At 56.6% G+C, this 12,070-nt stretch overlaps 1 protein-coding gene across 1 annotated transcript in view; it reads left to right on the top strand.

The window, feature by feature from the left end:
* Nucleotides 1-12,070, top strand: part of LOC137312256 (serine/threonine-protein kinase 36-like) — a gene marked incomplete at its 3' end in the record, with an annotated part of 210,176 nt that overhangs the window by 180,873 nt on the left and 17,233 nt on the right. Inside the window, exons 13-15 of the mRNA XM_067978874.1 lie at nucleotides 3,060-3,187; nucleotides 7,115-7,222; nucleotides 9,025-9,117. Coding sequence (XP_067834975.1) covers nucleotides 3,060-3,187; nucleotides 7,115-7,222; nucleotides 9,025-9,117 — 329 coding nt within the window. The remainder of the gene's footprint in view (nucleotides 1-3,059; nucleotides 3,188-7,114; nucleotides 7,223-9,024; nucleotides 9,118-12,070) is intronic.

Genomic DNA, 12,070 nt, shown 5'->3' with positions numbered 1-12,070 from the left:
CCCACCTTCTCCCCATTTCCCTCAATCCCACCTACCCACCTTCTCCCCGTATCCCTCAATCCCACCTACCCACCTTCTCCCCATATCCCTCACTCCCACCGACTCACCTTCTCCCCATATCCCTCAATCCCAGCTACCCACCTTCTCCCCATATCCCTCAATCCCACCTACCCACCTTCTCCCCATATCCCCCAATCCCACCTACCCACCTTCTCCCCATATCCCTCAATCCCACCTACCCACCTTCTCCCCATATCCCTCACTCCCACCGACTCACCTTCTCCCCATATCCCTCAATCCCACCTACCCACCTTCTCCCCATATCCCTCACTCCCACCCACCCACCTTCTCCCCATATCCCTCACTCCCACCCACCCACCTTCTCCCCATATCCCCCAATCCCAGCTACCCACCTTCTCCCCATATCCCTCACTCCCACCTACCCACCTTCTCCCCGTATCCCTCACTCCCACCTACCCACCTTCTCCCCATATCCCTCACTCACACCTACCCACCTTCTCCCCGTATCCCTCACTCCCACCTACCCACCTTCTCCCCGTATCCCTCACTCCCACCTACCCACCTTCTCCCCATATCCCTCAATCCCACCTACCCACCTTCTCCCCGTATCCTCAATCCCACCGACCCACCTTCTCCCCATATCCCTCACTCACACCTACCCACCTTCTCCCCGTATCCCTCACTCCCACCTACCCACCTTCTCCCCGTATCCCTCACTCCCACCTACCCACCTTCTCCCCAGATCCCTCAATCCCACCTACCCACCTTCTCCCCGTATCCCTCACTCCACCGACCCACCTTCTCCCCGTATCCCTCACTCCCACCTACCCACCTTCTCCCCGTATCCCTCACTCCCACCTACCCACCTTCTCCCCGTATCCCTCACTCCCACCTACCCACCTTCTCCCCGTATCCCTCACTCCCACCTACCCACCTTCTCCCCATATCCCTCAATCCCACCGACCCACCTTCTCCCCATATCCCTCAATCCCACCTACCCACCTTCTCCCCGTATCCCTCACTCCACCTACCCACCTTCTCCCCGTATCCCTCACTCCCACCGACCCACCTTCTCCCCATATCCCTCAATCCCACCTACCCACCTTCTCCCCATATCCCCCAATCCCACCTACCCACCTTCTCCCCATATCCCTCAATCCCACCTACCCACCTTCTCCCCCATATCCCTCAATCCCACCTACCCACCTTCTCCCCACATCCCTCAATCCCACCTACCCACCTTCTCCCCATATCCCTCAATCCCACCGACCCACCTTCTCCCCATATCCCTCACTCCCACCTACCCACCTTCTCCCCATATCCCTCAATCCCACCTACCCACCTTCTCCCCACATCCCTCAATCCCACCTACCCACCTTCTCCCCGTATCCCTCAATCCCACCTGCCCACCTTCTCCCCATATCCCTCACTCCCCACCTACCCACCTTCTCCCCATATACCTCAATCCCACCTACCCACCTTCTCCCCATGTCCCTCAATCCCACCTACCCACCTTCTCCCCATATACCTCAATCCCACCTTCCCACCTTCTCCCCGTGTCCCTCACTCCCACCTACCCACCTTCTCCCCATATACCTCAATCCCACCTACCCACCTTCTCCCCGTATCCCTCAATCCCACCTACCCACCTTCTCCCCATATCCCTCAACTCCCACCTACCCACCTTCTCCCCGTATCCCTCAATCCCACCTGCCCACCTTCTCCCCATATCCCTCACTCCCCACCTACCCACCTCTCCCCCATATACCTCAATCCCACCTACCCACCTTCTCCCCATATCCCTCAATCCCACCTACCCACCTTCTCCCCATATCCCTCAATCCCACCTACCCACCTTCTCCCCATATCCCTCAATCCCTCCTACCCACCTTCTCCCCATGTCCCTCAATCCCACCTACCCACCTTCTCCCCATATACCTCAATCCCACCGACCCACCTTCTCCCCGTGTCCCTCACTCCCACCTACCCACCTTCTCCCCATATACCTCAATCCCACCTACCCACCTTCTCCCCGTATCCCTCAATCCCACCTACCCACCTTCTCCCCGTATCCCTCAATCCCACCGACCCACCTTCTCCCCGTGTCCCTCACTCCCACCTACCCACCTTCTCCCCATATACCTCAATCCCACCTACCCACCTTCTCCCCGTATCCCTCAATCCCACCTACCCACCTTCTCCCCGTATCCCTCAATCCCACCTACCCACCTTCTCCCCATTTCCCTCAATCCCACCTACCCACCTTCTCCCCATTTCCCTCAATCCCACCTTCTCCCCATATCCCTCAATCCCACCTACCCACCTTCTCCCCATTTCCTCAATCCCACCTACCCACCTTCTCCCCATATACCTCAATCCCACCGACCCACCTTCTCCCCATTTCCCTCAATCCCACCTACCCACCTTCTCCCCGTATCCCTCAATCCCACCTACCCACCTTCTCCCCGTATCCCTCAATCCCCTCCTACGCCCACCTTCTCCCCATTTCCCTCAATCCCACCTACCCACCTTCTCCCCGTATCCCTCAATCCCACCTACCCACCTTCTCCCCGTATCCCTCAATCCCACCTACCCACCTTCTCCCCATTTCCCTCAATCCCACCTACCCACCTTCTCCCCGTATCCCTCAATCCCACCCACCCACCTTCTGCCCATATCCCTCAATCCCACCTACCCACCTTCCTCCCCGTATCCCTCAATCCCACCCACCCACCTTCTGCCCATATCCCTCAATCCCACCGACCCACCTTCTCTCCTTATCCCTCAATCCCATCTTCCCACCTCCTCCCGTGTTCCTCACTCCCCCACCTACCCACCTTCTCCACATTCCTACTCCCCACCTACCCACCTTCTCCCTTACTCCCACCTACCCACCTTCTCCCTTACTCCCACCTACCCACCTTATCCCCATATCCCTCATCCCCAACTTCTCCCCGCTCAAGACGTGAACTGTAATTGACCAGGACGGACCCTCCCGTATGTTCCCCTCGATCTGATTGCATCTCTCTTCTCCCCAGGGATGGTGGGTGACCCCACGGCTGTGCAGGGCCGATGGGAGCAGCTCCTCGTGATATACACGGCCTCCCTCGCCGCGCTCTGCAACGTCTCCCCGGGAGGGACAGGCTGCCGGGAGACCAAGCGTAAGGTATGAAGGGGCTGGATCGAGGGTGGGGGGCTGGACCGAGGTGAGGGGAGGAGGAGGGGCTGGATCGAGGGGGTAGGAGGAGGGGCTGGACTGAAGGCAGGGGGGCTGGACCGAGGTGGGGGTGGGAGGAGGGGCTGGACCGAGTTGGTGGGAGGAGGGGTTGGACCGAGGTGGAGGGGCAGGAGGGGCTGGATCGAGTTGGTGGGAGGAGGGGCTGGACCGAGGTGGAGGGGCAAGAGGGGCTGGATCGAGTTGGTGGGAGGAGGGGCTGGACCGAGGTGGAGGGGCTGGACCAAAGGAGGGGGGAGAGGAGGGGCTGCACCGAGGGTGGGGAGAGGGCTGGTTGACGGAGGTGGGTACAGGGGAACCGTCTCTCTCTCTCTCTCTCTCTCTCACAGGGAGACCCGTCACTCTCTCTCACAGGGAGACCCGTCACTCTCTCTCTCACAGGGAGACCCGTGACTCTCTCTCCCTCACAGGGAGACCCGTCACTCTCTCTCTCTCACAGGGAGACCCGTCACTCTCTCTCTCTCACAGGGAGACCCGTGACTCTCTCTCTCCCTCACAGGGAGACCCGTCACTCTCTCTCTCTCACAGAGAGACCCGTGACTCTCTCTCTCCCTCACGGGGAGACCCGTGACTCTCTCTCTCACAGGGAGACCCGTCACTCTCTCTCTCACAGAGAGAGACCCGTCACTCTCTCTCTCCCTCACAGGGAGACCCGTCACTCTCTCTCTCTCACAGGGAGACCCGTCACTCTCTCTCTCTCCCACAGGGAGACCCGTCACTCTCTCTCTCACAGGGAGACCCGTCACTCTCTCTCTCTCACAGGGAGACCCGTCACTCTCTCTCTCCCTCACAGGGAGACCCGTGACTCTCTCTCTCCCTCACAGGGAGACCCGTCACTCTCTCTCTCCCTCACAGGGAGACCCGTCACTCTCTCTCTCCCTCACAGGGAGACCCGTCACTCTCTCTCTCCCTCACAGGGAGACCCGTCACTCTCTCTCTCTCACAGGGAGACCCGTCACTCTCTCTCTCCCTCACAGGGAGACCCGTGACTCTCTCTCTCCCTCACAGGGAGACCCGTCACTCTCTCTCTCCCTCACAGGGAGACCCGTCACTCTCTCTCTCCCTCACAGGGAGACCCGTCACTCTCTCTCTCCCTCACAGGGAGACCCGTCACTCTCTCTCTCCCTCACAGGGAGACCCGTCACTCTCTCTCTCCCTCACAGGGAGACCCGTCACTCTCTCTCTCACAGAGAGACCCATCACTCTCTCTCTCACAGGAAGACTCGTGACTCTCTCTCTCACAGGGAGACCCGTCACTCTCTCTCACAGGGAGACCCGTCACTCTCTCTCTCTCTCACAGGGAGACCCGTGACTCTCTCTCTCTCTCACAGGGAGACCTGTCACTCTCTCTCACAGGGAGACGGGTCACTCTCTCTCTCTCTCACAGAGAGACCCGTCACTCTCTCTCTCCCTCACAGGGAGACCCGTCACTCTCTCTCTCACAGAGAGACCCGTCACTCTCTCTCTCACAGAGAGACCCGTCACTCTCTCTCTCACAGAGAGACCCGTGACTCTCTCTCTCACAGAGAGACCTGTCACTCTCTCTCTCTCTCTCTCTCTCTCTCACACACACAGAGACCCGTCACTCTCTCTCTCTGACAGGGAGACCCGTCACTCTCTCTCTCTCTCACAGGGAGACCCGTCACTCTCTCTCTCTCTCACAGAGAGACCCGTCACTCTCTCTGACAGGGAGACCCGTCACTCACTCTCTCTCTCTCTCTCTCTCTGACAGGGAGACCCGTCACTCTCTCTCTCTCACACAGAGAGACAGGTCTCTCCCTCTCTCCGTCACTCTCTCTCTCTCACAGGGAGACCTGTCACTTTCTCTCACAGGGAGACCCGTCACTCTCTCTCTCTCACAGGGAGACCCGTCACTCTCTCTCTCTCTCACAGGGAGACCCGTCACTCTCTCTCTCTCTCACAGGGAGACCCGTCACTCTCTCTCTCTCACACAGAGAGAGCCGTCACTCTCTCTCTCTCACACAGAGAGACAGGTCTCTCTCTCTCTCTCCGTCACTCTCTCTCTCACAGGGAGACCTGTCACTCTCTCTCACAGGGAGACCCGTCACTCTCTCTCTCTCACAGGGAGACCCGTCACTCTCTCTCTCTCACAGGGAGACCCGTCACTCTCTCTCTCTCTCACAGGGAGACCCGTCACTCTCTCTCACAGGGAGACCCGTCACTCTCTCTCACAGGGAGACCCGTCACTCTCTCTCTCTCTCACAGGGAGACCCGTCACTCTCTCTCTCTCTCACAGGGAGACCCGTCACTCTCTCTCTCACACAGGGAGACCCGTCACTTTCTCTCTCTCTCACAGGGAGACCCGTCACTCTCTCTCTCTCACACAGGGAGACCCGTCACACACTCTCTCTGACAGGGAGACCCGTCACTCTCTCTCTCTCTCTCTCTCTCTCTGACGGAGACCCGTCACACACTCACTCACTCTCTCTCTCTCTCTCTCTCTCTCTCACACACAGGGAGATTCATCACTCTCTCTCTCTGACAGGGAGACCCATCACTCTCTCCATCTCTCACAGGGAGACCCCTCTCTCTCACACCCTTACTAGGAGACCCATCACTCTCTCTCCCTTACTGGAAGACCCGTCACTCTCTGTCTCTCTCACAGGGAGACCCGTCACTCTCTCTCACAGGGAGACCCGTCACTCTCTCTCTCTCTCACAGGGAGACCCGTCACTCTCTCTCTCTCTCACAGGGAGACCCGTCACTCTCTCTCTCACACAGGGAGACCCGTCACTTTCTCTCTCTCTCACAGGGAGACCCGTCACTCTCTCTCTCTCACACAGGGAGACCCGTCACACACTCTCTCTGACAGGGAGACCCGTCACTCTCTCTCTCTCTCTCTCTCTCTGACGGAGACCCGTCACACACTCACTCACTCTCTCTCTCTCTCTCTCTCTCTCTCACACACAGGGAGATTCATCACTCTCTCTCTCTGACAGGGAGACCCATCACTCTCTCCATCTCTCACAGGGAGACCCCTCTCTCTCACACCCTTACTAGGAGACCCATCACTCTCTCTCCCTTACTGGAAGACCCGTCACTCTCTGTCTCTCTCACAGGGAGACCCGTCAATCTCTGTCTCTCTCACAGAGATACCCGTCACTCTCTCTCTCACAGGGAGATTCGTCACTCGCTCTCTCTCACAGGGAGACCCGTCACTCGCTCTCTCTCACAGGGAGACCCGTCACTCTCTCTCTCTCACAGGGAGACCCGTCACTCGCTCTCTCTCACAGGGAGACCCATCACTCTCTCTCTCACAGGGAGACCCGTCACTCTCTCTCTCTCACAGGGAGACCCGTCACTCTCTCTCTCTCACAGGGAGACCCGTCACTCTCTCTCTCTCACAGGGAGACCCGTCACTCGCTCTCTCTCACAGGGAGACCCGTCACTCTCTCTCTCACAGGGAGACCCGTCACTCTCTCTCTCACAGGGAGACCCGTCACTCTCTCTCTCACAGGGAGACCCGTCACTCTCTCTCTCTCTCTCTCTGACGGAGACCCATCACACACTCACTCACTCTCTCTCTCTCTCTCTCACACACAGGGAGATTCGTCACTCTGTCTCTCACAGGGAGACCCGTCACTCTCTCCATCTCTCACAGGGAGACCCGTCACTCTCTCTCTCCTCCCAGTACCTGATTAATTCGATAAAGCCATCCTTCCATTTGAATCCGGTGTTTAAGGTCTGGTGGGGAGGGGGTTTGGGATGCGAGAGTTTACAGTAAAAACACTGAACAAAGCATACTTGGAGAATGAATCTCCTGTGAGAAGTCCCTTGTGACTCTTTACTGTGTTAAAGGCATTAAAAATGTGTGTTGTTCCTGATTTCTCAATGTAGGTAGCTCAGTACATCAGTGACATGATGTTCACAGCAGAAAATACACAGAGAAGGACAAGATTCATCGAGGGAATCCAAGAACACACGTTGTGTCTCAACATATTGAAGGTAGGGAGAGAGGGACTGAGAGACACCAGTCAGTGCACAGATATCTCCCTGAGAGAGAGGGGACTGAGAGACACCAGTCAGTGTACAGATATCTCCCTGAGAGAGAGGGGACTGAGAGACACCAGTCAGTGTACAGATATCTCCCTGAGAGAGAGGGGACTGAGAGACACCAGTCAGTGTACAGATATCTCCCTGAGAGAGAGGGGACTGAGAGACACCAGTCAGTGTACAGATATCTCCCTGAGAGAGAGGGGACTGAGAGACACCAGTCAGTGTACAGATATCTCCCTGAGAGAGAGGGGACTGAGAGACACCAGTCAGTGTACAGATATCTCCCTGAGAGAGAGGGACTGAGAGACACCAGTCAGTGTACAGATATCTCCCTGAGAGAGAGGGGACTGAGAGACACCAGTCAGAGTCCAGATATCTCCCTGAGAGAGAGGGACTGAGAGACACCAGTCAGTGTACAGATATCTCCCTGAGAGAGAGGGACTGAGAGACACCAGTCAGTGTACAGATATCTCCCTGAGAGAGAGGGGACTGAGGGACACCAGTCAGTGTACAGATATCTCCCTGAGAGAGAGGGGACTGAGAGACACCAGTCAGTGTACAGATATCTCCCTGAGAGAGAGGGACTGAGAGACACCAGTCAGTGTCCAGATATCTCCCTGAAAGAGAGGGACTGAGAGACACCAGTCAGTGTACAGATATCTCCCTGAGAGAGGGGACTGAGAGACACCAGTCAGTGTACAGATATCTCCCTGAGAGAGAGGGACTGAGAGACACCAGTCAGTGTACAGATATCTCCCTGAGAGAGAGGGGACTGAGAGACACCAGTCAGTGTACAGATATCTCCCTGAGAGAGAGGGGACTGAGAGACACCAGTCAGTGTACAGATATCTCCCTGAGAGAGAGGGACTGAGAGACACCAGTCAGTGTACAGATATCTCCCTGAGAGAGAGGGGACTGAGGGACACCAGTCAGTGTACAGATATCACCCTGAGAGAGAGGGACTGAGAGACACCAGTCAGTGTACAGATATCTCCTTGAGAGAGGGGACTGAGAGACACCAGTCAGTGTACAGATATCTCCCTGAGAGAGTGGGACTGAGAGACACCAGTCAGTGTACAGATATCTCCCTGAGAGAGAGGGACTGAGAGACACCAGTCAGTGTACAGATATCTCCCTGAGAGAGAGGGACTGAGAGACACCAGTCAGTGTACAGATATCTCCCTGAGAGAGAGGGACTGAGAGACACCAGTCAGTGTACAGATATCTCCCTGAGAGAGAGGGACTGAGAGACACCAGTCAGTGTACAGATATCTCCCTGTGAGAGAGGGACTGAGAGACACCAGTCAGTGTACAGATATCTCCCTGAGAGAGAGGGGACTGAGAGACACCAGTCAGTGTACAGATATCTCCCTGAGAGAGAGGGACTGAGAGACACCAGTCAGTGTACAGATATCTCCCTGAGAGAGAGGGGACTGAGAGACACCAGTCAGTGTACAGATATCTCCCTGAGAGAGAGGGACTGAGAGACACCAGTCAGTGTACAGATATCTCCCTGAGAGAGAGGGACTGAGAGACACCAGTCAGTGTACAGATATCACCCTGAGAGAGAGGGGACTGAGAGACACCAGTCAGTGTACAGATATCTCCCTGAGAGAGAGGGGACTGAGAGACACCAGTCAGTCGGGAGCGGTTCGTGTGGGGACGGATTACCACTGAGAGGAGTTAGTACTGTTTGTTCAGTAACTCCGACCCACCGATGAGTGATTGGGTTTTGTTTTCTCTCTCACCAGGTTCTATACTCCTGTTGTCACGTGAGTAAATCTGCCTGTCAGTTCCTGGCGGATGAGGCTCTGGGAAGCTTACTGCTACTCCTGCACTCTGAGGTAGGTGATACAGAAAGATCTCCCTCTGATACACTGTCCTTTCCCCCTCTGGGACCGGGTCTCACAGTGTGTTAGATACACTGTCCTTTCCCCCTCTGGGACCGGGTCTCACAGTGCGTTAGATACACTGTCCTTTCCCCCTCTGGGACCGGGTCTCACAGTGCGTTAGATACACTGTCCTTTCCCCCTCTGGGACCGGGTCTCACAGTGCGTGAGATACACTGTCCTTTCCCCCTCTGGGACCGGGTCTCACAGTGCGTTAGATATACTGTCCTTTCCCCCTCTGGGACCGGGTCTCTCAGTGTGTTCGATACACTGTCCTTTCCCCCTCTGGGACCGGGTCTCACAGTGTGTTCGATACACTGTCCTTTCCCCCTCTGGGACCGGGTCTCACAGTGCGTTAGATACACTGTCCTTTCCCCCTCTGGGACCGGGTCTCACAGTGCGTTAGATACACTGTCCTTTCCCCCTCTGGGACCGGGTCTCACAGTGCGTTAGATACACTGTCCTTTCCCCCTCTGGGACCGGGTCTCACAGTGTGTTAGATACACTGTCCTTTCCCACTCTGGGACCGGGTCTCACAGTGCGTTAGATACACTGTCCTTTCCCCCTCTGGGACCGGGTCTCACAGTGCGTTAGATACACTGTCCTTTCCCCCTCTGGGACCGGGTGTCACAGTGCGTTAGATACACTGTCCTTTCCCCCTCTGGGACCGGGTCTCACAGTGTGTAAGATACACTGTCCTTTCCCCCTCTGGGACCGGGTCTCACAGTGCACTGGATACACTGTCCTTTCCCCCTCTGGGACCGGGTCTCACAGTGTGTTAGATACACTGTCCTTTCCCCCTCTGGGACCGGGTCTCACAGTGTGTTAGATACACTGTCCTTTCCCCCTCTGGGACCGGGTCTCACAGTATGTTAGATACACTGTCCTTTCCCCCTCTGGGACCGGGTCTCACAGTGTGTTAGATACACTGTCCTTTCCCCCTCTGGGACCGGGTCTCACAGTGTGTTCGACTCACTGTCCTTTCCCCCTCTGGGACCGGGTCTCACAGTGTGTTAGATACACTGTCCTTTCCCCCTCTGGGACCGGGTCTCACAGTGCGTTAGATACACTGTCCTTTCCCCCTCTGGGACCGGGTCTCACAGTGCGTTAGATACACTGTCCTTTCCCCCTCTGGGACCGGGTCTCACAGTGCGTGAGATACACTGTCCTTTCCCCCTCTGGGACCGGGTCTCACAGTGCGTTAGATATACTGTCCTTTCCCCCTCTGGGACCGGGTCTCTCAGTGTGTTCGATACACTGTCCTTTCCCCCTCTGGGACCGGGTCTCACAGTGTGTTCGATACACTGTCCTTTCCCCCTCTGGGACCGGGTCTCACAGTGCGTTAGATACACTGTCCTTTCCCCCTCTGGGACCGGGTCTCACAGTGCGTTAGATACACTGTCCTTTCCCCCTCTGGGACCGGGTCTCACAGTGCGTTAGATACACTGTCCTTTCCCCCTCTGGGACCGGGTCTCACAGTGTGTTAGATACACTGTCCTTTCCCACTCTGGGACCGGGTCTCACAGTGCGTTAGATACACTGTCCTTTCCCCCTCTGGGACCGGGTCTCACAGTGCGTTAGATACACTGTCCTTTCCCCCTCTGGGACCGGGTGTCACAGTGCGTTAGATACACTGTCCTTTCCCCCTCTGGGACCGGGTCTCACAGTGTGTAAGATACACTGTCCTTTCCCCCTCTGGGACCGGGTCTCACAGTGCACTGGATACACTGTCCTTTCCCCCTCTGGGACCGGGTCTCACAGTGTGTTAGATACACTGTCCTTTCCCCCTCTGGGACCGGGTCTCACAGTGTGTTAGATACACTGTCCTTTCCCCCTCTGGGACCGGGTCTCACAGTATGTTAGATACACTGTCCTTTCCCCCTCTGGGACCGGGTCTCACAGTGTGTTAGATACACTGTCCTTTCCCCCTCTGGGACCGGGTCTCACAGTGTGTTCGACTCACTGTCCTTTCCCCCTCTGGGACCGGGTCTCACAGTGTGTTAGATACACTGTCCTTTCCCCCTCTGGGACCGAGTCTCACAGTGCGTTAGATACACTGTCCTTTCCCCCTCTGGGACCGGGTCTCTCAGTGTGTTAGATACACTGTCCTTTCCCCCTCTGGGACCGGGTCTCACAGTGCGTTAGATACACTGTCCTTTCCCACTCTGGGACCGGATCTCACAGTGCGTTAGATACACTTGTCCTTTCCCCCTCTGGGACCGGGTCTCACAGTGCGTTAGATACACTGTCCTTTCCCCCTCTGGGACCGGGTCTCACAGTGCGTTAGATACACTGTCCTTTCCCCCTCTGGGACCGGGTCTCACAGTGCGTTAGATACACTGTCCTTTCCCCCTCTGGGACCGGGTCTCACAGTATGTAAGATACACTGTCCTTTCCCCCTCTGGGACCGGGTCTCACAGTGCACTGGATACACTGTCCTTTCCCCCTCTGGGACCGGGTCTCACAGTGTGTTAGATACACTGTCCTTTCCCCCTCTGGGACCGGGTGTCACAGTGTGTTAGATACACTGTCCTTTCCCCCTCTGGGACCGGGTCTCACAGTGCGTTAGACACACTGTCCTTTCCCCCTCTGGGACCGGGTCTCACAGTGTATTAGATACACTGTCCTTTCCCCCTCCGGGACCGGGTCTCACAGTGTGTTAGATACACTGTCCTTTCCCATTCTGGGACCGGGTCTCACAGTGTGTTCGACTCACTGTCCTTTCCCCCTCTGGGACCGGGTCTCACAGTGCGTTAGATACACTGTCCTTTCCCCCTCTGGGACCGGGTCTCACAGTGCGTTAGATACACTGTCCTTTCCCCCTCTGGGACCGGGTCTCACAGTGCGTTAGATACACTGTCCTTTCCCCCTCTGGGACCGGGTCTCACAGTGCGTTAGATACACTGTC

The sequence above is a fragment of the Heptranchias perlo genome, unplaced genomic scaffold (genome assembly GCF_035084215.1).
Source record: "Heptranchias perlo isolate sHepPer1 unplaced genomic scaffold, sHepPer1.hap1 HAP1_SCAFFOLD_409, whole genome shotgun sequence".
Taxonomy (NCBI): Eukaryota; Metazoa; Chordata; class Chondrichthyes; order Hexanchiformes; family Hexanchidae; genus Heptranchias; species Heptranchias perlo.
The sequence above is the reverse complement of the archived record's forward strand: the minus strand, read 5'-3'. Positions and strand labels throughout refer to the sequence as shown.